At 51.5% G+C, this 26,599-nt stretch overlaps 1 protein-coding gene across 5 annotated transcripts in view; it reads left to right on the top strand.

Moving 5' to 3' along the window:
* The window catches only part of ACSL6 (acyl-CoA synthetase long chain family member 6), a 61,867-nt gene that overhangs the window by 14,382 nt on the left and 20,886 nt on the right, over positions 1-26,599 (top strand). For 3 of the 5 annotated variants that reach the window (XM_019798953.2, XM_011224022.3, XM_019798966.2), the window contains exons 2-15: positions 2,865-3,085; positions 5,130-5,244; positions 5,925-5,989; positions 6,253-6,354; positions 6,846-6,945; positions 7,493-7,671; positions 8,690-8,722; positions 10,000-10,051; positions 18,371-18,444; positions 20,030-20,107; positions 21,757-21,891; positions 22,299-22,433; positions 23,483-23,578; positions 24,574-24,646. In XM_019798953.2, coding sequence (XP_019654512.1) covers positions 2,865-3,085; positions 5,130-5,244; positions 5,925-5,989; positions 6,253-6,354; positions 6,846-6,945; positions 7,493-7,671; positions 8,690-8,722; positions 10,000-10,051; positions 18,371-18,444; positions 20,030-20,107; positions 21,757-21,891; positions 22,299-22,433; positions 23,483-23,578; positions 24,574-24,646 — 1,458 coding nt within the window. Of the gene's footprint in view, positions 1-2,864; positions 3,086-5,129; positions 5,245-5,924; positions 5,990-6,252; positions 6,355-6,845; positions 6,946-7,492; positions 7,672-8,689; positions 8,723-9,999; positions 10,052-18,370; positions 18,445-20,029; positions 20,108-20,164; positions 20,243-21,756; positions 21,892-22,298; positions 22,434-23,482; positions 23,579-24,573; positions 24,647-26,599 lie in introns of all 5 variants that reach the window. The other 2 variants (XM_019798955.2, XM_034655981.1) reach the window with 2 other exon arrangements.

Here is a 26,599-nt window from a genome sequence, read left to right as displayed (position 1 = left end):
GGGCACCTTCTCCAGCTCCTCATGCCTGATCACGGCCCAGACCATGCTGCACAGCTCTGCCCCATCCTTCATGTGTCTCCTCTGTGGGGCTGAGGGCAGACCCACACCTGACTTGTCCCAGGGCCCAGCCCCGAGCCAAAGGAGAGTGGGGGCTGTGAGGATTTGCTCCGTGAATGGGGATCGGGTGAGTGGATGGATGACTTGGCCATTCTGGGCTGTGCTCTGTGAAAACCCCAGCATTGCAGCAAAGGCTGCCGCCCATGTTCTGCTGCAGCTTAGCACCTGGGAGCAGCTACCAAGGGCTAGGGACTGCTGGTAGTGAGCTATCTTTCCAGGGTTCTCTCTGACGTCTTTGGGACCACATAGCTGAGCACTTGGGCTTGTCTGAGGCTTCTCAGCCCATTAGAGGAAACGGCTGGCAGCTCAGAGCCCACCCCAAGAGCTGATGAGCATATCTGGATTGTCCGTTATGTGGACTAAGTCCCTTATATGATAAGCATGGCCGTGACTTGGTCTCCCCATATGCAGCCTAGGGAAGCAAATGTCCCAAGGAAGCTAGCCGGTCCCCTCTCCAGGGTCTTCCCCAGAATGGTTTTCCTTGGTGAAATCACTGGTGTCCATACCTGGGCCTCCTCTCTGCTGGTATAGTACCTTCATGTGATCAATATGCCAGGAGTGATTTGTTCCTGTGGGATGGCCTGGAAACTGATCGAGCTCAAGAAGGCTGCCAGGAAAACTGGGTTTCCGGCTCAGGAACTCAGTGAGAATGATCAGGCTGGCTGGGGCTGACTTTCTCTGCTCCCCAGGGAGCACCCAGAGTCTGTGGATAATTCATGAGTGTTCCCGGGACTCAGGAGGCCTGTTGTGCCATGCACAGAACATCAGCTCCCGAGGGGCCGCAGCCGGGGCCCAGCTGCCTCTGTCCGGTGCTTGGACCGGCCTGGACTGAGCAGCCTCCCTGGTCTGACAGCCATACCCCTTAGCCGCCTATTTAGTTGTGCCGCGCCTCTAACTATGAGTCCAAGGCTGAGTGTTACTGTCCCCGTTCTAAAGATGGGCGAGGGGGGGTCCACAGAGGTGGGTAATGTACAACCTTGTGTGGCTTGTAAGTGAAGGAAAAGGGATTTGAAGCAAGATTTGCCTGATTTCTTGGCAATGACTTTGCACATCACTGACCTCATCTCTGGTGTGGTGCTGTTACAGTTTAGTACAAGTATTATTTGTCAGGATTTCAGCAGGTCTCTCCTCTTTCAGGGGTCAGGTAATTGCTGCTTGGCTCATATCCTGTGGCTGTAGAGTGACTGCTGTTGGGTTTCTTGTTGTTTCCCAAGAAGCAAAACCACAGCCATGCTTCCAGAGGTAGAAGGCCAGTAAGGAGAGCGGCTGTAGATGGTAACTTGGAGCTTGGAGCCTACCCAGCCCTCGTTAGACTGGCAGACCTGTAGGTGTTGTGTGGCGCTTCTAGCCCCAGATCTTCCTGGGCAGTGACTCTGAGGAGGCCCTAGTGGGCATAAAAGCATCCAATGCCCGGTCCATCCTCGCTCCTTCTCTCAGTCCTGGGTGGAGTGCAGACCCCCGAGCCCAACTGGCCATGTCTGTGCTGCCAACACTGGTTCACTTAACGGCGATCAGGAGGACGTGGTAGCTCCTGGGACCTGCTCTCTTTGAACCCAAGTTAGTCACTAGTGTTTCCCACAGAAATGCTTCCACTGCCCACCCCAAGGCATCCTTTCTGTCCCCTGCTAGGTTCACTGTGTCCACTCGGTCTGTGGTGGGCAAGCATGGCATCCTGACTGCCATATGTGGTATCACAGGAAATGCTGGTTACCCCCAAGTGGGCACACAGCACTTTGCTGAGCCCTTTCTCTCTGGGCCGTGGTTCCTTTCCCTTCCCACCAGTTTAACACATGCTCCCTCTGCCACTTCTGTTTGCTGTGGACATTAGTGGTTGGCATGTCCAGTAAATGGGCCCAGTTAATGGTGGGGCCACCTGTGCCTCTTGGTGCTTGGTCAGGGGCAGTGCGGAGCCCCAGTGCACAGTGGTCTGGGGCTAGGGAGTGATGCTTTGACCCCATCCTGGCTGCTCTTGGTAATGCTGCTCTTCCTCAGAAAGTTGGCTCCAGCATCACCTCTGGCCCTGGCAAGACTTTGGCTCCAGCTTTTCTTCAAGAAGAGCCTGGGATAGATCAGGATGTGGACCTGGGGGAACCCTGTTGTGTCACTCACTGGACCCTTGCCAGAGAGATCGATGAGCTCGTGTTATGAGGGCTGGAGGTGTCTGTCAAAGATGGGTCTGTGGACTTTGCTCCCCTTGCCTTCTTGGTCTCCCTCAAGGTCAGGGCCTGGGACTGGGAGCTTTGGGGTGGAGTGGGAGGAGCCCGCATCACCCCACTCATTCTGGCCGCTGTGCTCTTCATACTCAGGAGCAAAGATAAGCGCAATGGTATGACCACACAGGAGAGGCAGTGCGTGCAGACCCTCAGGAGGCTTTCCTTCCAGAGCTGTCAGAGCATGCGCTGGCCTCTGGAAGATATGGAAGCATCTGTCAGTCATGGTGCAGGGCCTGAGCATATGGTTCTCAGGAGAACTGGGCTGGATGTCTGACTGTCAGGGGTCACTCCTCAGAGTTCCAGCCTGCCACCTGGAAAGGCCCTTCTAGAAAGCCAGCTTCTGGGCTGTGCCGTGTTGCACCAGGAGACTGTACACTCCAGCGAGCCCAGGGCCTGCCCTGCAGTGTATTTGGCCAGGGCCTGGCCAAGATCTCTGTGTCACCTGTGATCCCAGACAGATGGAAGGACAGACCCGGGACGCCTCGCTGGCTTGCCATCAGCTCCCCTCTCTCATCCACCTCTTGTTTCCTACAGAGTTCATCCTCTCAGTTCTGGAGAAGATGCAGACCCAGGAGATCCTGAGGTTGCTGCAGCTGCCCGAGCTGGGTGACTTGGGCCAGTTTTTCCGCAGCCTCTCAGCCACCACCCTCGTGAGTGTGGGTGCGCTGGCCGCCATCCTCGCCTACTGGTTCAGTCACCGGCCGAAGGCCTTACAACCACCATGCAACCTCCTGATGCAGTCGGAGGAAGTGGAGGTGAGCAGGGTGCAAGCAGTTGGGCAAGTGGTGGGCAGAGGCATCTTGGAGGTAGAAGCCAAACTTGCAGCTGATTTGACCCAAAATGGTGCAGAGAATCTCGTTTTCCCCTGGCAGCGAGCCAGGAAGCAGGGTCTCCTACAGGATGCTCCTCTGCCTTTCCCAGGAACTGAGCCCTGGGCAGAGCCTGACCGTGGCCTTGAACCGGATCTCTAGTTTGTCTGCTTCTTGGATGGGAAGCCTTGGCTTGCTGGTGCTTCAGTAGAAAGCCTAAGGTTCTCAAGGGGCTTGCCTCTCGGTCTCCCTGTGCCCAGCCCTGGTCTAGAGCTGGGACTCGGAACTGAGCCCACCCCGAGGCCCTGTCTTCCCAGAGCACGTGGACTTGGGGAGGGCCACCAAGGGGAGGAGGGGCGGTGGCCCAGCCTGGACAAGGGTATTCCAGGCTCCATCTAAAAGGACTAGTGAGACTTCTTTCTTCCTTAAGCTTGTGAAATTTATTTTGCCTTTTAAAAAATTGTCTTTTTCTTAAACTTTATTCATTTTGAATAGGTAATATATTCACGCTTCCAAAGAGAAAAATGTCGCAGACTGAAGAGCTTCTACCTTCTTCCCCTTGCCTGCGAGTTCTCCTCCCCGGAGAACCATCCATGAGCGAACCGATAGTTATGGGCCCCTCTTTTTTTTTTTTCTTTTAAGATTTTACTTATTTATTTTAGAAAGAGAGAGTGAGCGGTGGGGGGGGGGGCAGAAAGAGAAGGAAAGAGAATCTTGAGCAGACTCTGTGCTGAGCATGGACCCTGGGAGGAGAGGGGGCTTGATCTCATGACCACGAGATCCCAACCTGAGCCCAAATCAAGAGTCAGATGCTTAACCCCTTCAGCCACCCAGGTGCCCCTGCCCCTCTTTTTAAGTGCTGTCATGCTGAATACATAGTTCAGCATCTTGCTTTTTGCTGTTGATGGTGCACCTCGGCAACCATGAGCATAGCAGAATTTTGCGTGGCAGAAGAGGCAGGTCTGGCTAGGATGGGGCTCTTCAGGGCACTTTTCCAGCAGAAGGCATGACGTGTGCAAAGTTGTGGGTATGTGATCTTGCACCCGGTGGCTTTGGGAAATGTGATTCACGTTGGATGACTGGACGGTGGAGAGGGGATCCCCTGGACTAGCAGAGTGGTGACCGGAATGGCCTTTGGTGACCAGCAGCCCCTAAGGGCTGGCCATGCTTCTTACTAGCTATATGGTCCTTGGCAGTTTCTTAAGTCTCTGAGCCTCAGTGTCCTCAACTGCCGAGTGGGTAATAAAAAGAGCGTCCGCTTCCTCAGGTTGTGGTAAGGATTTGGTAAGGTAACACAGAGAAAGCACCAGGTGAACCATTTTGGTAAGCTTATAGTTACAACTTGCTTGGAGAGGCCAGTAAGGACAAAGCCCCATGGGTCAGGACCCTGGAGGTGGACAGCATGGATTAACTTTGGGTTTTTAGTAGTAAAGAGACACAGGGCCAATTTGTGCTGTAGAAGGATTGTGTGGCCTGGGTTGAAGTGTTCCTGGACACGTACCTTCAGCCAGTATGCAAACTAATTCACACTATTATGTGAATGATGGATGGCACCCAAATGATTCTTAACCTAGGAAACAGCAGCAGCAGCAGATGATGATGAAGGCCGTCCCAGCAGGCTGATCCTGATGCCAGAGGGTAGCCTGACACCACCCAGCACTCCCCATTCCATTGTATGAGTGAGCCATAGCTGTATATGAATCATAACTGGAATCCTGGAATTTTGTGGGTGCTGTGTGCACATATGGGAGACCAGTGTCCTGGGCCTGTGTGAGTGCGGGTGCATACAGGTCAAGTGTAGAGGTTGTGGGTGTGCCATCCAGGTGTTCTGTCTAGGCCCTGTGTGTGAATGCATACAGAGCATGTCACAGTCCCAACTATGTGGCCCTGGTGTGCGTCCATGCTGTGTGCGACCTGGTGCGGCCTGGTGCCCTCTCCTGATGATTCTGCCTGCCTCAGCCAGCTTCCCTGGCCTGTGCTTGGCTCGTAGGATAGTGGCGGGGCCCGGCGCTCTGTGATTGGGGATGGCCCTCAGTTGCTCACCCACTACTACGATGACGCCAGGACCATGTACCAGGTGTTCCGGCGTGGGCTCAGCATCTCAGGTGAGAGGGGCCGTGGGGGTGTGCAGGAGCTGTGGCAGGGAGTGAGCAGGTGCGAAGGTCAGCAGTGGGAGGCGGGAGGTGGCCAGGTACCAGGGGCCTGGGAGGTGAGTGATGCCCAGGTTCAGAGGAGAAAAGCCACTGTTGGCCCTTCTCCCACCCAGTTGGAGAAGTAGCTGCATTATGTGGCCAAAGGGTTGACCTCAGCTTTGTTCTAGCACTTAGGACTGCCTGACTTTAAGCTGCTCTCAGCCTGTACTTCATATCTCCCAAACTGCCAGGCCACTGACTGGCATGGTTCAGAACCTGGGCCTCTGAGGTGTCTGGGTGGGCCAGGATAGGGGGCAAAAGGAAGTGGTCCCACAGAGGCAACTTACCACCACTGCCCCCTGGCCAGGTCTCTGCATTCTCCTGTGGCTGCATCTCACAGGTCATGGTGGGAACTGGCACTGTGTCATTCCCCATTGCTGGGGCTCCCTGATCCCTGAGGACATGTCATGCTTGTGTACTTGAGGCCGTCTTGGGCTTCAGCAGGTTAGACAGGCAGCTAAGGGGCGGTTCACTTGACTTCTGGACCAACCACCCACGGCCTGGGATGTCCATTCAAGTGTCTGATGAGCAGGTGCAGGCGACAGCCCACCCTACCATCCTCCCTGGCACAAGGCCTGCTTATCTCCCTGCAGGGAATGGACCCTGTCTTGGCTTCAGGAAGCCGAAGCAACCTTATCAGTGGCTGTCCTACCAGGAGGTGAGTGACAGAGGACAGGCCCCACCCTGACAACTCATGTAGACCTGGCATTAGAGGGCTCATGGGTACTCTGTAGGGTCTCAGAGGGTCATTGTTTCCTTGCCTGGCCTGTTTGCCAGACTCCTGGCAGCAACCTCACTGGGTTTCCAGCCAACCTGGGTAGGGACTTGGGGAGGTCTCAGACCTATAGGAATCCCCATCTGGGGATCTCCCTCCCTGCTGAAAGTCCTTGCTTTCCATCACTTCCCCATGTCTGTGTGCAGGTGGCCGACAGAGCTGAATTTCTAGGGTCTGGACTTCTCCAACACAATTGTATACCAAGTACGGATCAGTTTATTGGAGTTTTTGCACAAAATCGGCCTGAGGTAAGCATCTCCTTAAATGGTTTTAGAGATGTCAGTGGAGGAAGGGATTGAGTATCATACAACAGCCCTGCTCCTACTATTTGTAGGGTCTGGGACAAGAGGAAAATGGATACACTTGGTCCATGCCCCCCCTCCAGTTCCTTGGCTTTGCCTCTAATCAGGAGTGGACATCCCAGCCAAACTCCATCCACACCAGCAAGCCTCACAAACAGCTGTTCCCTGAGCCATGTGGGAAGAAGGACCCAGGGAAGGAGGCCATACAAGCCCTTTAAGTAGGCTTGGGGCTGTTTGGAGTAGGCCTGGGGCATGCATGATCTAGAAGGCTGTGGGTAAGCAGGCACAATCAGTTAGCTTCATGGATGCCTTGCCACATGGAGAGGGCCAGAACAGAACCTTCTTGGTAGGACCCAGAACAAGCACCCTGGTTGCCTGGGCATAGCCCTTCTATCTGCTCTGTGTTGCTCCAAGCCCAGACCTGTGTGTCTCCACAGTGGATCATCGCGGAGCTTGCCTGCTACACGTATTCTATGGTGGTGGTCCCGCTCTATGACACCCTGGGTCCTGGTGCTATCCTCTACATCATCAGGACAGGTGAGCCACCACATCCCCCTCTTGCCACTGGCAGCCAGCCCTCCAGATCCCCACCTCTCAGGTTATACTAATTGTCTGACACTAATAAGCACTTTGCTTCCCTTCTCAAAGAACAGGCCCCTGCGCTGGCTTTCCCCAGTTGGACTTCACCTAAAGGCCCCTTCTGCAGGGCCTGGTTATCATGAAGGGAGCCTCTGCCCCAATCCCACACAGGCTTCCAACCCCCTGAGGCTTAATACAGCTTGGGGCAGATGCCCAGGGGCAGGGGTGGGGGTGGCGAATAGCTCCAGCAGACCTGAGATTATGGAGCCTAAGCCTGGAGCAAAGGAACGCATGGAATCTGCTCTAGGAGATTCCTTGGACTTTAGTCCTTGGCTTCCCCCAAGCTCCCTGCACTTTCCTCTCTATACAAACACGTGGCCCGCATGGCCTGTCTTAACGCATTTATTTACACGCAAGCTCAGGCACCCACAGCCCATGGTTCTGCTGCCTGGCACGGGCACCCACGGTCACAGCCCGTGCCCACACAGCCTGACTTTCCCTTCAGCCGACATCAGCACTGTGGTGGTGGATAAACCTCAGAAGGCCATGCTTCTGCTGGAACATGTGGAGAGGAAGGAGACTCCAGGGCTCAAGCTCATCATCGTCATGGAACCGTTCGAGGAAGCTCTGAGAGACAGAGGGCAGGAGTGTGGGGTGGTCATTAAGTCCATGCAGGCTGTGGAGGTGAGGCTCTGCTTCTGGGCTGCATCCTGGGCCACAGCTGGTCGGCAGCCGAGCTGGAGCTGCTGGTTATCTGCCCCTCTCCTGCCCTGGGGTGGATGTCTTAGGTCATCAGGGTGTGTCAGGGTTGAAACAGGGCAGGCTTCACAAGGGCTGGCAGTTGGGGGGGGGGGTTGCCCATAGGTGTCCTCTAGGCGACAGGCTCCGTTGGCTGGCAGTTAATGACATAGGCCCCGGCAGGTGGGTGGTGGTACCAGCCTGCCCCAGAGTGACTCACGTGGCCTCTGGGGCTGCCTTTTTCCCAGCCTGTCTGAACCTGAGGACTATGGATGGGAGGTCCAGGAGTCTTTGAGAGGTTCTTTCAATGTGTCCGAGACTCCCAGTGGCCCCAGAACGAGTTTTTCTGTGCATGACCTTCCTGGGGACATCAGTTTCGTGGCAGCTTGTGGCCTGCTAGAGTGACACAGGCCATCCTGGCCTCCAGGGCCTCATGCCCTGCTCAGTAGCTGCTGACCCCCACTGTCCCTCCCTGGACGTAGGCTCCCAGGCTCTCCCCTTGTCCTTGTGCATGCCTGCCATTCTGAATTATACTTGTAATGCCTGTGCACTTGCACACTTCCATGGTTTTTTGGGGCCAGATTTATGCTGGCAACTCCCATCTGCCCCTCCAGCCCTGACCATTTATCTGGAAGTCCAGGCCTCCTAGCCCCTCTGTCCTGAGCGTTTGTTGGGATGGGCACCTCGAGCCGTGGCCCCCACTGTGCATGTGCAGGTTGCCTCGCCTTTCCCTGGGCCTCAGGCCCCTTGTCTGTAATGTGTGGGGTGGCCCAGGCCTGGATGTGTATTTGAGGAGAGGCCACTCGTGGTTTTTCCACATGGGCTACGTCTGGACGGGGAATGCGGAACTCTAGACTCAGCACAAGAGCAAGGCATACTAGGCTGTTTGTTTTGATTTTTTTTGTCTTCACTTGCTTTGACTGATAACTTTTGAACATTTAAAAATAGTATTTTTCTCTTCCAGGAGTGTGGCCAACAGAATCATCACGCTCCCGTGGTAAGCTCATCTGCCAGTAGGTCTTTGTTGAGCAGGACGCAGTGCAGGGCTGATCCTCACAGACCCCTTCCCAGGGCTTGATAGGAGGTCAGAGCAGCACCCCTGTGTTGATAAGCAACTGCCCTGAGCCGCTCGGGGACTGCCCACTCAGGGCGCCAGGACTTCTGTGGCTGAGGGTCTAGAGAGGGACCTGAACAGGAGTCAGGTGTGGAGGCCAGCAGCCAATCCTGGCCATGCTTGCTTCTCCAGAAGCCTTTTCTTTGGGAAGGTTTATGTTTTTCTTTGACGGTAGTGAACTCTGTAAGGATGGGGTGACCCGAAGCTGTCTCTGTTCATCTTTGCTTTATGGTTTTTTCTGTGTGTCACCCCCAACTGAAAACTGCCTGGGGTTGAGTCACCAGTGATGGTCGCTGGCCCTGGGAAGGCCCTGTGGGGGTTTTAAGCTTGCTTACAAGGCCTCTCACCCCCAGCCCTCCCTCCAGCTCAGCCCTTTCTCTTCTTCTTGCTGGTCCCTGAGCTTTCTCGTACATGGGCTGGCCCTTCATGGGTGGCTCTGGGAAGTCCCCATCTCCCACACATAATGCGCCAGCCGTAGAGTGCTGTTCTCTGACCCCTGGGCGTGCCCTTGCCTCTTGTGCCTCTGCCAGTGACCAGGCTAGTTCCTTTCCCAGAGCCCACCCTCCGTTGGTCTGGAGGGATCTGGCTTATCCCTCAGTCTCAACTGCACCTCCTCTGCACACGAGCAGGCGTGCGAAGCTCCTCCTGGTGACCCCAGGACTATGTGCCCTGTGCTGGGGCAAGGGCCTGACGCAGAACAGTCATGCTGACGCAGTGGGAAGCTCAGTTCCTGGGCCACGCATTCTGCTCCCAAGCCCAACCGCAGACATTTGGGAGAAGGTGGGAAGGAAGGATGGCACTGGGTCACATCCCCTAGAAAGGTGAGGTCTCTGGTACAGGCCTAGATGTGGCCTCTCAGCCCAATCCCACCTAGAATTGAGCTCACATTCAAGTCGGGGAGGCAGCAGACGTAGATGAGAGGTTAGTGGGACAGTTGGACGTCCAAGCCCCCATTAGGTTTCCTCAGCCTCTCCTCCCCTTTCCTGGGGATGTGCCAGCCCGCCATTCTGACTGCAGCATGCAGGGTATATGCACGGACCCATACGGACCCATACCCACACATGGCGCAGAAGGGCCAGGTGGTAGAAGGGTCTGGGGGTCTTGGGCCCTGGCTGGCCACACTGGGTCCCTTTAACTCACACCTCTTCTCAACTCTGCAGCCCCCGAAGCCCAGCGACCTCTCCATTGTGTGTTTCACAAGCGGCACAACAGGTGAGCAGAGGCGCCCAGATCACCAGCCGGGGCCACCTATAACCTCTGGTGGCCTTGGTGGGATGGATGCAGGGGTCTCTGGTGCCCTTCGTGGCATGGCTGAGCCTTTCCTGTGCCTGGCTCCAGATGACGGCCCCTCCTGCCACTCCCAGTGCCCAGCAGGAGGCAGCACAGGTGGCTGGACGTGGATGGACAGGGTGGCCTGGGAGGCGCTGGGTGGTGACTTGCCATTCCTTGACACCTGGGCCAGAGGAGGGCCAGGGAGCCGAGTCACAGCATCCCTCTCTGAGAAGCATTTCTCACCCCTCTGCTTCCTGCCCCTGCCTGGCCATTGTGTTGGGGACAAAGGAGGAAGTGTGGGGTTTGGTGTCAGAGAGCCTCGATTTGAGTTCCGCTCCCACCACTTGCTGGGGAGCTGTGAGCCAGTCACGTAACCTTGCTGCCACCACTCTGCCCAGCTTTTCACCTGGGATGAGGGCGTGAAAAGTGCTGAAGAGGAGAGGGATGGTGTATGAAAAGGCAGTGCAAAGGCTCTGTGGAGTGGGGCTGCTGTGCTGTGTGCATGGCTGTTGGGCCGAGGTCAAGCAGAAGTGATGCCCCCGTGCCTGGTTCTGACAGAGGAGTGCACATGGCAGCGTTAGCAGGGACAGCCGAGGCAGGCTGCCCAAGGCAGGGGGGTGGGCAGAATGCACATGAAGAGCATGGTCACAGGCACAGCACTTCACAGTCTGCAGTGCCCTGTGACCCAGTCACTGAGCTGTCCGTCCTCAGCACGACCTGTGAGGCCAGCGGCTGTGGGGGGCTAGCTCGGTAGACACCACCAGCAAGTAGAGGTGGGGCCTCAGGCCCTACTCCTGCAACCCCCAGCCCAGCGCTCTTCCCATTTGCTGCTTCTTCTCATCTGTGGACTTGGGAAGTCTCTTGTCTTTTCCCTGAATGGGCAAGGAGTTTCCAGACTGAGGACTGGCCTGCCTTGATGATAGCTCTTGGTGGGGTGGGCAGTGAATCTGGGGCTTCCGATGCTTTCCATAGACGTGGCCTCTGTCTGACGAGCCCCGTAAGCAGGGCTCTCCATGAGGACGGATCATGATAAACATGGTTTGTTGGATCCAGATGGAGTTTTGTCATTAACTCAGTGGGTTTGAGTGTTCCCACCACACTGCTAATTTTTGTCAGAAAAGAAATAACATAGCGCTTGCTCTCCAGGAGCTGACATCTAGATTCAACCCAGAGTTCAAAAATCTCTTCAGGTTTGTATCATTCTTTGTCATGAGTTTCATGACATGAACTTTTGGTGACCTGTCTCTCCAGCCTGGTCTGGGGGACACGTTACTACTATGGCCTTTAGCTTTGGATCCTTGCCCTTTGAGCGTGCCCCTAGGCTTTTCATGTTGTTGAAAAGATGTTGCCCCCGTATCTGGAAAAGAACTTTGCGGGGCAGAAATGTGCTGTCACCCAGCTTGAGAGAGCAGGCCTTATGTCTAGTGCTTTCCCAGACGGTGAAGTCACAGTTGGAAGCTAAGCCGTCCTGCCCAGGCTCTGTGTGGTGGAAATGGGACGTATGGAGCATGGCCAACAAGTGGTGATTTAGTGCCCAAGCCTCCCATTCTAGAGGTGTTGCTGGTGCCAGGGCAGAGCTGGACGATCGCACACACCTCTCATCACCCTGCCTGGCTGTACTTGGATTTCCTTAGTGTTTGCCTGAGCCTGTGCCGTGCCCCTCGTAGCCATTCTGTTGTCGAGCACACCAGCCTTGCCTGTCCTCAGCCTCACAGCCCCGGATTCAGCTTCCCTTCCATACTGAGCGTCTTGGCTCCCAGCTTCATGGAGAGCCACACTGTTCTTTCGGTGGGGAGAGATGGAAAACATGATCTAAACCTGACATTTGGTTCATGATTCTGGAATCATTCTGGGAAGATTTTCTTCTTGGTGTGTGATGGAAACATCTGTGTAAATTCCTAGAATAAGCCAGTGCTTTGGAGCCTGTAGTCAGGCCAAGAAGGCCCTGGAGGCGGTGAGAGCTTGGGATTTGCCTGTACTCTGGGATGGCTACTGGGTGGGTATGTGGGTTGGTTGTTCATAGTTCATAAAATGACTACTAGCTGGACTGGAATCTGACACCCCCTCTCACCCAGCAAAGATAATTTGTGGGTGTTATATAACCCAGTTTGGGTAATTGGGCCCCAGGAATGATAATTAAGTTGTATCCTATGAGGACATGTACCCTCTTTTCCCAGAGAAGCAAATATAATGGTCTTTTAAAACATACCCTTCTTAATCTATATGTTTTTAGCATTCTTTTTCTACTTTATGTAGATTGACTCATTCAGCTCTTTTAGGGAACATCCACTATGCGTCAGACTCAGTGCTGCAGGCTGAGGTCACAGGGATGGATAAGCAGAGCACTGTTTTCATGAGCTCACAGCTCACATCACCTAATAGTTTGCTACAATGTGGTCACTGCCTTGAGGGTCCACATCCCAGGCGCCTGGAGCACTAGGCCACCAAGAGGTGGGAAGAGTAGGATAGAAAGGATTCCCAGAGGAAGTCCATCTGAGTGGAGTCCTGAAAGGTTGGTAACTGGAGGAGAATAGGAGGAAGGGCATTCTCAGCAGGGAGAACAGCGTGTGCAGAGGATGGGCTGCAAGAAGGAAAATGTTGCTTTGAGGGAGAGTTGAGTGAGGGAATAGCAGTCTGGGGACAGGGCCTGGAAGCCCCAGCAGGAGAGGAGTGATGGGGGCCAGAGTTTCCAATGGAGGCTGAGCAGGTGCCACCAGAGATGCTAGAGGAGGATAGAATCTGTCAGCGCCGTCTGGTGGCTGAGCCGTACCCATAGGATGCTGCCACGGAAACACTGGCTGGTGCTCTTGGCAAAGGCTGATCATGGATTGGAGACTGGACGCAGAAGCTGACAGCAGTGGAATGAGGAGTGAATGGGAGGTGAGGATGTCACTTCAACAGGTGTGGACAATTCTTGCAAGAAGCTTGACCGTGTCACTGAAAGGCATGCTCCAGAACTTCCATGACCTTGCTGTGTGGATAGTCCAAATCTGGAAACAACTCCAGTGCCCATCAGTGATAGAACGGTATACCTCTAAGAACATTCTGTCTCACTGTATGTTGAGTGAAAGAAAGCAGGCACAAAAGATTGCGTGATTTCTCTGATATAAAATTACAAACATAACCAGTCTACGGTTTTAGAAGTCAGGCTAACGGTTACCTTTCAGGATACTGGTGCCCTGGAATACTGATGTTCTGTGTCTTGACCTGGTGCTGATTGCACAGGTAAGTTCACTTTGGAAAAAAAAAAATCTAGTGAGCCATACATTTATTTGGGCACTTTACTATATGTATGTTGTGCTGTAAGAGAGAGTTTATGTAAGAAATGGATTAGCTCTGAAGGAACAACAGCAAGAGTGAAGCTGGCAGAGGCCTGGAGGGAGTGGGGCTCTTGTTATTTTCTTGGAAACCCCTGCAAGTGTTTCTTGGCATCAATAAAGAGCCACTGGAGACAGAGGAAAGGGAGGCACTGCTCAGTGGAGGTGAGCCCCCAAAGCTTTGGTCTGGATTGGGGGAGGGAGGAGGCTTCCAGGTGCCACCAGGAAAGAGGCATGCTCTGCCTGGAGGAGGGAGGGAGAGTGGGTAGAGGCATCGCTTCTGTTCTGATTGAGGGCACCCAGGAAAGCTCAGTCGTGCAGTCCTGTAGCTGAGCGTGAAGATGCCCATCAGCCTTACATTCGTGGCTGCTCGGAGGTGGGAGCTCGGGGAAAATACTCTCCTTGACCTATTTGTTTTCACACCATTCAGTTCCAAGACTTAGGTGACCATATGCGTGAAACTATATCTCAGTACTCCTGCTGTGCAGCTTTAGGAAAATTTCTTAACCTCTCTTAAGCCCTCACTTCCAGCAAAGGATATTAAATGAAGCCATCCATGGGGCACCTGGGTAGTTCAGTCAGTTAAGCATCTGCCTTTGGCTCAGGTCATGATCCCAGGGTCCTGGGATAGAGCCCCACTTCATGCTTCCTGCTCAGCAGGGAGCTTGCTTCTCCCTCTCCCTCCATTCCCCACCCCGCTCATGCTCTCTCTGTCATATAAAAAAAAAAAATCTTAAAAAAAAATAAATGAAGCCATCCGATATCTGCAGCATAGGCTGTTTTAAGAAATAACTGAGCTACCATGTATGAGATGCCCACCCAGCACAGTGCCCACATTCATGGGTGTTCCGTAACTGCCTGCTATTAGAGTTATTACTTGTGTTCTTACCAGCTCTCAAGTCTGATTGTTTAAAAAAATTTTTTAAATGGTGGGTATGGGGTTGATGAAAGTATGGCTCAATCCTAAAGATATGGGAGCCTTTGAGCAGGGAGATGAATACTCTGTCTGGGTTATAAAACTTCCTGAGCATTTCTGTCACCTGCCTCTTCTGTAACGCACCTTTGTGTGAAAGCAGAAACAAGCAGCCAGAGGAACTTCCAGCCGGAGAGCCCAGCACTGCTCCCACCCCCACTCCAACCCACCCCTATAGGTGAGACCTTGAGCTCGGCTTCACCCCATAACTGCCCTCACTTGGAGCCAGTGTCCATCCAGGGCAGACCTTCAGCCAGTGAAATGCCTTTCTGCACATCAGCCATGGATGGCCAGCCCAGGAATACTGGCTAAAGCCTAAATGACATTTGCAGAATCTAAAACAAGGAGGTTTTTCCTTCAGCAGCTGGAGAGAAAATAAATGGGAGGATGGCCAACCTGTGAGTAGAAGGTGGGAAAGGGACAGTAGGTCTCACACAGCTGAGATGTCAGAACCTGGGCAGCAGCACCTCCATTCATGTTGCACCAGAAAAGGAGAGAACCAGAGCAAACATTGGTTCTTAACTTTGCCACAGGTCTAGTGAGGAATGATTACCTGTTCCTCCATGTGAGTGACTTGGAAAATTTTCCACATCACATTTGAAGGAAATACTGCCAGAAGCACTCACTTGTCCTGGACCAGAGAAGCAAGCAGAACTTTCCAAAGGCTTACCTCCCACCTCCGGACCTTGCATCCCTTCCCAGGATTTGTTCTCAACATGTCTGCTCCTTCATCCTTTGGGACCACATCAAGCCATGACTTAAGGACATCATTTGAAGATTTCTGGGAATATTTAAAAATTCTATAACTCATTAGAAGTTTATAAAACCTCACTCATACTTGCAAGAAAGCTGGAGGAGGAGGAGAAACACCAGAGCAGGAGAGGAGAGGCAGCCCACCCGGCCTGCAGCCAGCCCTGGCTGAGGAGGGCGCAAATTGCAGCAAAGTGGACTGATTCACATTTTGGACGGACACCTGCATTTCTGAATTCAGACCATCTGTGGCTTACGACACCCTTGAAACTGACCTGAGAGTGACCAGAAAAGGCGTGAGGTGCCCATGTTTTTATCCAGGGGCAGAAAGAGAACGCCCCCTCCTCACTGAGCAACTTTAAAGGCACAGATGGAGCCAAAGGTTTGTTTCTAAAAGATGCGAACTTTTCTCATCATGTGGGAGAGGAAAAAGGTTTGCCTGAGCAGAACTGAGTAACTGCTACCATTGTGTGTGTTGTGGACTGAACTGAATGGAGACTTCAGACAATTTTCATGAATGAAGATAACTTTCTCCTGAGATTCTCAGTCATCCCCCTTGAGGTCGCAAGTCAGACAGGCTAGCAGATCTAAAGCTCTACAGCATCAGATAGTATTTTATGGGAGTTCTGATTTCATACCTAGTATTTTGAGGGTATTCCTTAGGAAATTCCAGAACTTGGGGATCCACAGGTGAAAATTTCCAGGTGATACTCTCAGAATAGTTTGTGGGCCCAGAGACTGTGGGATTTGTACATAGGAGACGATTCGGGGACACTTCTGAATATGAGCTTGGGTTTGAGGAAAGATGCTGGGATCAAAGAAGGACCAGCAGAGGTAAAACAGATCCCATGTATCTTCATTTAAAAAAAAAAAGAAAGATATTTTAACAGCTACTTATTAAAACCCTGTGACCTTCTGTGTCCCCCCCCCCCAAAAAAAACCCTCTGTGATTTGCAGTATGGGTGTGTGTGCCAGAGCACTTGTTAAAACCCCGCCACCACATGTCTTGGTCAGACTGAGACGCAGCCATTCCTATGCTCCTGTGTCTGACAGACGGAGTGCCAGTAAGTTGAGCACACAGGCCACATGGGGTAGAATTATGAGAGCCACTTGACCTTTGGCTCTGTCTGTGCCTTTAAAGTTGCTCAGTGGGGGGATAGTTCTCTTTCTGCCCCTGGATGAAAACATGGGCACCCCACGCCTTTTCTGGTCTCCGTCAGGTCAGGTTCATGGGTGTCGTAAGTCACAGACGGTCTGAATTCAGAACTGCAGGTGTCCATCCAAAATGTGAATCTGACCCCTTTGCTGCCACTTCTTCCCTCCCCAGCCAGGGCTGGCTGCAGGCGGGCTGGCCTGCCTCTCCTTTCCTGCTCTGGTGTGCCTCCACCTCCTCCTCCAGGCTGCTAATGAAGCTTTGGGCGCTCTCCCGCCACGTGGAAGTGGGGAGGGAAAAAAAGGAAGTGGGAAAGGGAATTGGAGAGATGGTTTGGGGCAGACCTTTAAAACCCGCTGTCTGCGTCATGGCCACTCTCCGGAGTTGTCTTAATTGCAGGCAGAGTTCTCTCGGTGGTCCGCTCCCTCCTCCACTTCAGCTTCTGCCTGCGGCACACAGGACTGCTTCCGCTGAGCCGGGGAAACTGGCCAGTGCACAAGACGCTTTTTTAACCTACCATTCCCACCACCACTGCTCAGACTGACATGCCTTCTGCAAACTCCATATCCAGTCCCTGGGATTTATTATTTGTTTGCAGACATGCTTTTCACATTTCTCAGTAGGACCCTCAGCTGCAGGGAACATGATGGGGTTCTGAGTTAACGTGGGTTTGGGTTTGGGATTGGGAAAGAGGACCCCCCCCCAATTCCTCCCCATTTTGATGTGTTATAGAACTGTGTAGCTCTCTCCGAAGAAATTCTCACAAATCCATTCCTCCTCTCCTCCCCTCCTCCCCCTCCTCCCCTCCTCCTCTTCCTTCTTTCCTCCTTCTTCCTCTTCTCCTCTTCTTCTTCTACCCCTTCTTCTCCTCCTCCCTCTTTTTCTCCCCCTCCTCACTTCCCTCCTCCCCCTCCCTCCTTTTCTCCTCCTCCTCCTTCTCCTTCTTCTTCTCCTTCTTCTTCCCCCCCCCCCACTTAAGTAAAGTTCACGTAGCATAAAATTAAACATTTTAATGTGAGTAGTGTGGTGGCATATATTACAATACTGTTTTTATCTCGGGTCACTTAGTCCTTTTATTACCTCTTTCTAGGTGCGGGTTGCAAAGTTAACATATTGGTTTGTTTAATATTTACTGGGTAAATTCTGCTCATGGTCTGACCCCTCACTTTTGAAGTTTCAGAGTTGTTGTATCTGCTGCCTTAGTGGAAACTTCTAATTTAACATCTTTTGCACATGGATTATATCCTTAGACCTTCTGAAAGCCCCGTGTTGTGGACAATGTCCCTATTTTACAGGTAATCAAACAGAGAGGAGAAATGGCTTCCCTGTGTTAATGCTGGCAGTGATGGGCAAGGCCAGGAGTCAAGAGGCCGGTTAGATGTGTGTCGTATCCACCCTGACGTGAAATGGTGACCAGCTGGCCTCCCTCCCCAGCCTTCTGTGCCCTGGGTCCCCACCTAGCCTCTGTCGTCTGAGTCATTCTAGCAGACCTGGGTTTCATTACAAGCAGTTGTGAAAGGTCTTATCAAGACAAAGCGAGAATATCCGTGTCCCATCTCTGCCAGCAAGCAGGCAGGAGGGGCTGCCCCTGTGCTCTGCTCCTCTAGCCTGGCTTGAGCCTCGGGCCTTTCCAGGTGCTGGATGCAGCAAGGAAGTCCTCTGCCAGCACAGCTGGCTGCTGGATTCTGGGGGCGACACCTGCTCAGGCCAGAGAGCAGCACAGGGTACTGGGTGTATGTGAGGAGACTGGGGGCTGAGAGCACGTGCTTCCACAGGGAGGCAGAAGAGGGGAAGGCACCAGCCGCAAGTAACCAGCCTGTCAGGCCTTGAGGCACCCTGCCTGTGGGACTGTGTCACCTGCCTTCTCATCCCAAGCTGCTGGGAGCCTCAGGGTGAAAGTCTCTGACACAGCATTCACCTGCCTAGGACGCTGAAGTGGCTGCAGACGAAGGCCAGAGGCTTGGGTGGGCAGTGCTGAGTGTCTGGGACTGTCACCTCGGGCACTCTTCTCACGGAGGGGCCCTTGAGCTTACCAACTAACTTGCCTTTTCGCTTTCTCTTTTCAGGGAACCCAAAAGGTGCGATGCTCACCCATGGGAACGTGGTGGCTGATTTCTCAGGCTTTCTGAAAGTGACAGAGGTGAATAAAGTAGACTCACTAAACAGGTGTCTCTTGAGAACACCCTCAAGCCTCAGAGGTTTTTTTTTTTGTTTTTTTTTTTCCTTCCCCTGATGTAATCGCAGCTGCCTTTCACAGGCAGGAGTTTCTGTTGTCATTAGAACAATCAGACTTTTATAGACGCTTTAACCCCCAGACCCTGAAATGATCCATACCTGATAAGTGGCCAGTTTGATTTCTAAGAGTGCTAAGATCCCAGAAGGAGAAACACGTAAAACCTGTTTTTCATTTTGAACTGCAAAAATTGAGATATCTGTGATTTTGTGTGTACCTTTATTTAGAAAGTAATCCTTAATAACTTGTTTTTCGCATAGGTCAGGGCTTAATTCAGTCATTTTGTGTTTAAGGACTACTAGAGTCTGAGAAACAACAACGGCAACTGCTAATTTGTAAGACTGTACTTAAAAAGGTAAATCTAAAGTTAAAAAAAAAAAAAAAGCTTGATATCTTGGCCTGACAAAAGCATGTTAGCATTTTATAACCGGCTAAGAAAGAAGGACGTTTTGCCACAAGTGGTGAGTATCCGTATGTCCTGCAAGTTTCCTTAAGGAGAAAGGAAAGTTCCTTCTCACTTCAGTTAGGCTTTGTCTCCACTGTGGAGAAAAATCACCCTCTGCATTCATGCCAGACAGCGTTATGGAGCATTATAAGCCCCCCAAACACTGATAGATTTTGGTAGAAGACGGTGAGAGCCTGTTGGTGGTTGAACCCGTGTCAGGAGCCATAAGCCAGGTTCCCAGGGCTTGTCCAGACTTGTTCAAAAGCCAGCCCAGGAGAGCAAAGGCCCTGTGCAAGGGTGGGGGACAGGGGAGGCCAGCAAAGGAGAGCCCCCGAGGGCCCGGCCCGCCCCTGAGTGCAGGCTTTGTGCAGCCCCCCTCCACCCCCAGCCGGAGCAGACCCTGTCCCTGAGGTCAGTCCCCTGTGTGTGTCGTGGGCTGGGGGCCATGGCAGGGCTCCCTCTCTGCCTCCCCTACCGCCCTGTCCCCAGGGCATGGCTAGTGAGGCCTGGCTCAGCCATCTGTTTGCCTGGGGCTTCTACCCCAGCCACAGCTGGTGTAGACCTAGGGTTCCCCTGGTCCAGTTTCCGGAAGAAGGACTAGAAAGTGTCTACAGGCCGAGCACCTCGGACTCCCTGCCCAGGTGGCCCAGGGAGATGGCAAAGCGGGGCCTGGCCCTGGAGGAGACTTCCCTGCGGAGCTCGACTCTGCTGGTTTATGTGTGCTTCACTGGGCTTTTTGCTTCTGCAGATAACCTAGACCCACTGGCTGCGCCCTAACACTCGGCTTCCTACGCTGCCCTGTCTCTCTCTCCCTCTCTCCTTCCTGCGCCTCTCATCTTCCTCTCTCTCTCTCTCTCTCTCTCACTTTCTCTCTCTCTCTCTCTCTCATCTCGCCTCTCTCTCTGTCCCCCTGCCCCCCCTCCATTTCCCTTCCCCTCTTCCTGTTCGCCCCTCCAGGACCATTTTCTCTGTATTGTTTTATGACTCTCTTGTTGTCTTCCTGTCAGTGTTTCTTTCCTTTCTGTCTCCCATGCCCGTCACCTGCAGAAAGTGATCTTTCCGAGACAGGACGATGTGCTCATCTCCTTCCTGCCTCTGGCTCACATGTTTGAGAGAGTAATCCAGGTAAGACGCCCACCTGACTGACCGGGCCTTGCCTGGGCTCCTTCTGTTTTCTTACAGAGTCAGTGGGCTCCCACTTGTGCGGATGTGCACGTTTCCTATTTGCCTTTAGCACACATGTTTGAGCGAATGGTGCAGGTAAGGCCCTGGCTCCAGGGAGGCACGGTGTGTGCCCAGAACCCAGAACCCTAGCAAGGTGTCACTTTGTCTCTGGTGCCGTGAAGTAGAACTAAACTGCCCTGTCCTTGGAAGGTACCACAGGGGTCGGGGGACGTTGGCCTCCCAACCTGTCCCTTCTGGGAAGATTCCAGGGATGACCCCAGGCCTGCCTTGTCTTACCTGTGGGTGTACCTCAGCAGAGAGAGGCCCCAGCGGATGGCCCGTGCTCAGAGAGGATCACAGCTTTGCAGAAGCATTTTGCCTTCACACTCTATGCACTATGGTTCCACTTATGCTGCGACACTTATATACCATAACTTACAGACCTCATGAACTCCCGGAAAGGAAAACAAGACAGTGGAGTTGGGGAATCAAACTGCCATGACCCCTTGCTCTAGAGATGGGACTGGCATTATGATTAGCCCTGAGACAGGCCTTGTGGGGGTGCAGAGGGAGTAGGGGGAGTCCACATAAGTTTGTGGGAACAAAGAATTTTCCATGCATGTGTCACTCAGGGAACCAGCTTATGAATAAGCTGTATCTTTCTTTTTTAAATTTTATTTATTTATTAGAGAGAGAACAAGAGAGCTCAAGCAGGGGGAGTGGCAGAGGGAAAGGGAGACGCAGACTCCCCACTGAGCAGGATGTCTTATGTGGGGCTCCATCCCAGGACCCTGCGATCATGACCTGAGCCAAAGGCAGATGCTTAACCGATGGAGCCACCCAGGCTCCCCTAAGCTGTGTCTTCTAAGTCTCTCCCATCTTGCTTGAGGGAGAGCTGGTTATATTAGGGCATGCTTTCCAGCTTTTCAGACCTGGATTAGAATGCCATAGTTCATTACTATGAACTAGTTTTGTGACTCTGGGCAGGTCCCTTTCCCTCTCTGAGTTTTGCATCCCTCGCCTGTAAAATGGAGATAGAAATGCTGCCTCACTTGTAGGGTTGCTATGAGCATTAAAGAAAGGAGCATGTGTTAGGCCCCAGACGTATTCCTAAGCCCATTAAGAACCAGCCAGCCCGCCCCCCGAATTGGTCCCCCACCGAACAACACGCACAGCCAACATTAACAATGTCTCACAGGACTCATGGGCCCTGCACACCCTTCCAGAGTTGCTGAGGTGTCCGTGGGGGAATTCCACAGACCTGGAGCAGACCTGTTGATAGGGTGCAGTACAGCTCAGAGACCCGAGTCCCCAGGGAGGTCCTTGCCCAGGGCTTGGGAGTCGAGCATGGAGTAGACACCAACGAGACTGGCTGCCCTGGCATCTCCCAAAGGCCCAGGATCCCCCTCCGTCTCCTGCTGCTTCACCCCATGCCTGAGTGGGACTTAGTGGGAAGGGGGGCATCCCAGATGGTATTCTTGAGTGTCTCATGGCAGCAGCCAGAGCTGGGTTAGGGGGTCATGGGCGCCCTCCATGTAGGGCAGAGCTTTGGACTGCAGCCAGGAGTGACCACCCTGAGGGACTCCTCCCTTCCTGTCCTCTCCCTCCAGTCTGTTGTCTACTGCCATGGGGGACGTGTCGGCTTCTTCCAGGGAGACATCCGTCTCCTCTCAGATGACATGAAGGCTCTGCGCCCCACCATCTTTCCTGTGGTCCCTCGATTGCTGAACCGGATGTATGACAAGGTAAGCCCCGTAAGGAGTCTCTGACCAGGCTGAGGTGAGGTGTATCTGCTTGTCCGGACAGGGTCTGGAGCCCTGGGCGGGCTTGCCACGCCCCCTCCCTCAGGTCCTAGAAGTTGCCTCCTCTCTTGTATTCCTTCGCTCTCACCTTCCTTCTGTTTTTTTTCCAATTCCCTAAAACCCTATTTAAGGAGATTTTTTCTTCAGGAATTTCTATCCCCACAACATGACCAGATGCTGGTTAACCTTTAGCTGGGTGTCACACATCCACTGATCTCCTGCAGAGGCAAAATGGAGCATGGCTTCTCTGTTGGTCAGGCTGGGTCTCCGTCCTGGGGGGCTTGGGGGTGGTGTCTGTCTAGAGGTAGTGCACGCAGGCCTGACAGCTGCTTCCAACTTCTGTTCCTCAGATCTTCAGCCAGGCAGACACATCATTAAAGCGCTGGCTCCTGGAGTTTGCAGCAAAGCGTAAACAGGCTGAGGTCCGGAGTGGAATCATCAGGAATGATAGTATCTGGGATGAACTCTTCTTTAATAAGATTCAGGTAAGAAATGAACAAGTGACTCCCAAGTGGCATTAGAGAAGAATTTGAGAAGCTTATTCCAGTGGCCTCTAATCTTATAAAATAACTCATTTGCTCATGAAATCAAAGCTTCAACTACCATTGAAATATTAAAGGACTCATTTTTATTATATGGATGTGTGTGGTACTTGCCAAGAGGCAACCAGCAAGGACTTCTGGAAAGTAGGTCCCTTGGTCTCCATAGACATTGGGGCAACTTTGCCCTTGGGTGGTCAGGTCCATCAGGAGCTCCTATGGCCTAAAGTTTCTCTTGCCCCTCCCTTTAGTCCTGGCCATGCTGGCTTTCCAGCAGCAGTAGGTTCTAGTCAGGAGGCCAAAAATCTTCCTTTCCCTTCCTATTTCCTGTCCCTTCAGCCTCTCCCAGACTGGACCAATCATGAATTACTCACTTCTGTATCCCCACGTAAGTTTTCAAGCTCTGCATTACCCAAGGAATTTGTAGCTAATTAGTAGCGTTACTCATTTTTTTCTTACTACTCTATTTTTAGCTAAGACAATTAATATTTAAAATCTCTTGGCTCAACTTACAGAAGCAAAGTGCTTAAAGAATCCTTTTCCTCTGCTCTGCATAGTAAATAGAGCAGAGCCTGGTATTGATTTATAAATGAGAAAAGGCTATGCCATTACAATGGAAGTGGGAAGAAATTGTCCTAAGTAATTGTTTTGGCTGCTTGCAAATGATGGGAGAGTGAGGGGAAAGCTGTGTATTTTAAGGAAAGGAGAGCCAAAACTATAGAATAGTACACAGATTAATGGCACTTACCTCCAAAGACACAGAGGAGTTGGCCATATTGTGGGTCGAGTTGCAAAGCTGATTGGGTTAATTCGTTTGAAAGGAGAAGGGACTTCTTCAGCTCGTGTGTGGTACAGCCTCAAGCCTTCTCCTTTATCCCTACCCTCGGGCCCGGTAGGGTCCAACTGTTGAATGTCGACCTTGGATGAGGCCCACATGGGCTAGCCACCATCTCCAGCAGCACAAACTTTGGCAGGTTCTTTTCTTTTCCCAACAGGCCAGTCTTGGTGGGTGTGTGCGGATGATTGTCACTGGAGCGGCCCCCGCATCACCAACCGTGCTGGGATTCCTCCGGGCGGCTCTGGGGTGCCAGGTATAGCCTTTCCACGGCTTTCCCTAGGGGCAATAGGACTTGTGTCAGGGCAGAGCAGGAAACCCTCTATACCCTCTACTGGAGAGTGAAGGATCCTGGGGGCAGGATTTTAGTGGGACAAAAGCTCCCTCCTCTGAGGATGAAAAAGGCTCAGAGTCAGTGAAAGCCGAGATGATCTTGCGACATTCTGCGAAGTCCAGGCGTACCCACTCTGGGAAGAGGGGTCAGTTAAACTCTACGTGGGTCATGGTCGTGCTGGAGAACCCATGCCACACCTGTGCCAACATCTCTGCACTCTCCGTCCTGCAGAATCACTCCCATCCTGGAAAAGGAGCACTGAAGAGGGGGATGAAAGCCCATTGGTGTTTTGTTATTTGATTCAATAGGTTTTGTCATCTCTTAAAATATTCATTCCTTCATTTATCCATTCAGTTAATATCTAGTAAGTTCCTACCTATGCTGGGCTGTGACTCACATGTTTTATGTAAAGTAGGCACATCTATTTCATAAATATACATGCTCTTTAGAAGCCAGTGCTCCCTTCACTGTCCTCCTATTCGGTATCAACATGGCCTGGCCACTCCTAAAGGCGGGATGTCTCACATGGTGTACTCCTGCAAACACGTGGGGCTCTGGAGGGGACTATCTTACAGAGTAAAAGTAAAACGTATGGTAGGTTTTAAAATATTTGTCACTCATATCTATCATCCAGATGAAAAATATAGTCAATAGTTGAAAACAGGTCAGAAATCTTTACCCCAAACCACATAACTTTATCTCCTTAAGTGTCTTCAGTAAAAATAGCACTTCTTCCAAGCCAAGAAGCCACACCTGTTGTGTGTGTTCAGTTTCACCTGGAGTGACCTACCTTCCCTCCCACTGTCCCCAGCACAGAACGGCCAGATGCTCAGTGGGAGGTTAGCCGGCTGAAAAGGGCAGCCAGTCAGCTGTAGGAGCATGTATATTTACAACGTGGTTTTGTTTTTCGTTTGGAGGTTTATGAAGGTTATGGCCAAACTGAGTGTACGGCTGGATGTACCTTCACCACACCCGGGGACTGGACCTCAGGTAGGATGGGCTGGAGATGTGGGAATGCTTCATGAGGAACTGCTGATCTAAAACTTCTTTATGGAAAGCAAATTTACAGGGGCACTTAGGGGAAAAAAAGCGACAGAAAAAGAAGAAAAACACTAATGGTGGTTATGTCTGGTTGTGGTATAACAGATGTTATTCTCTTTGCTACATATTTTTGTGATTTCCAAATATATTTTGTATTTTCCCATTTCTTTTATAGATAACTAGAAGTCATATATTTAAAAAAAAAAAAAAGACGAAGAAGAAGCAATAGATCACAGAATAGAGTTCCAGGTGGAAAAATGCTTTTAATATCAGTAAATATCAGTATGTTGGATTTTGTAGGTTAGAACCTATTTTAGAATGAAAGAAGCAGGCTGTGAATTGGATATGATTTAGGAAAGAAGGGCAAGTTCATAGTACCACAGCACTATTTCTTAAACGGTCATTTCTGAGACCTTTTGGGACCTGGGGTCTCCTATGATGTTACTGTCTAGAAGGCAGCAGCATCCTTAGGAAGGAGCAGCTCCTGTCCATGCCCTCATTCTGAAGAGACTCATATTTCAGGACAAAGAGGAAGCAGTAGGTAGCTCATATATTGCCCATCACCAAATTTACACCAGACACTGGACAAATCTGAAAAACACTGAGCAAAAGATTCCTTCAAGATACTAACTTCCTCTGTGAGCCTGGGGCCACTCTTCAAGCTCAGGTTTGCTCAACTATATACTAGAAAACTCAGGGTGATACCCATGGAAAAGAAATATGCACAGTAATGTAATGCTATTTTCAGAACACCTTAAGGCAGTCAGCAGAAACATGATAAGTGGATTCCATATTGAAGACATATTTGACCACTTCAAGGACAGAAGCATTTTTGTCTGAGTTTCTTCTCTTCAAACTGTAGCTGAATAAAGTCTATCTCGTGTATAAATTCTTGGCTCTCTCTATCCCTGGAAAATTTACTACAAGGACTGTCTTCCAAAGTCCTGGATCAGTAACTTTTTTCTTATTGCTGCCATCATATTTACTGATCATTCACACGGATCCCCTTCTTTCTGGACACTTTCTTCGCTCTTTTGGACATTTCCCTCTTAATGTCATCTCCAAATTTTCCTATGTAAGATTTTTGAGATTTTGCCTTTTTAAGTCGTCCTTACCATAAAAACTTGCAAAGGCTGTCGAGTATGAGAGGATAGATATCTTTGTACAATATCGTAAAAATTGGCAGCCTCTTATTTAAAAGAGAACCTGGAGTGCCACAACCTCAGTTTTCATCTTCGTGGCTCTTTTCTTTCAGAACCTTGGCCAGCACCTGCTCAGCCATCCTCCACCTTGCCAGTAAATTGTGCTAACAACCATAATTACTAGAAAAATTACTTAGATGTAATTGTGTGGGTGGAATATATATAAGCAAGAACATTTGAAGTCCTATTTTTCAGGGACGAGTTATCTCATCCTTGTCTTCTATTCCTTTGTTACTCTAAGTGTAGTATGCGGACCAGAAGCATCAGCATCACCTGGGTGTCTATAATATATGGAGACAATCAGGCTTCATCAGACTCTAAATTTTGACAAGATTTCTAGATGGTTACTATGCGCATTAACCAACAGTCTGGTGACTGCTGGAAAAGTAACAGCGATGGTATTTTATGATCCAAAACCAAGGGTCTGACAATGGGGGAAAATGTTTAATATGGGCCCTATTGGAAAGATCCTGGTGGTGTGATTGGGGTGGGTGGTAGCCCCCTCTACAGACCCTGTGCAGTTGGTACTGGGCTAGGTGTGCCTCTTTAGTTTTTTAAAGAATCAGATGTAAAACAAAGGCCCAGCAGAGGTTGGCCTGTCTTTTTGCCAGAACTTTTTTAAATCATCAGTGATTTCCTGTGACAAATGCATATCTAAAGATTTATTGCTCTCCTTCCATAATCCCCCACTTCGATACTG

This window comes from Ailuropoda melanoleuca, chromosome 3 (assembly GCF_002007445.2).
Source record: "Ailuropoda melanoleuca isolate Jingjing chromosome 3, ASM200744v2, whole genome shotgun sequence".
NCBI lineage: Eukaryota > Metazoa > Chordata > Mammalia > Carnivora > Ursidae > Ailuropoda > Ailuropoda melanoleuca.
Note: the sequence above shows the minus strand (reverse complement) of the source record. Positions and strands in the feature narration are given on the sequence as shown.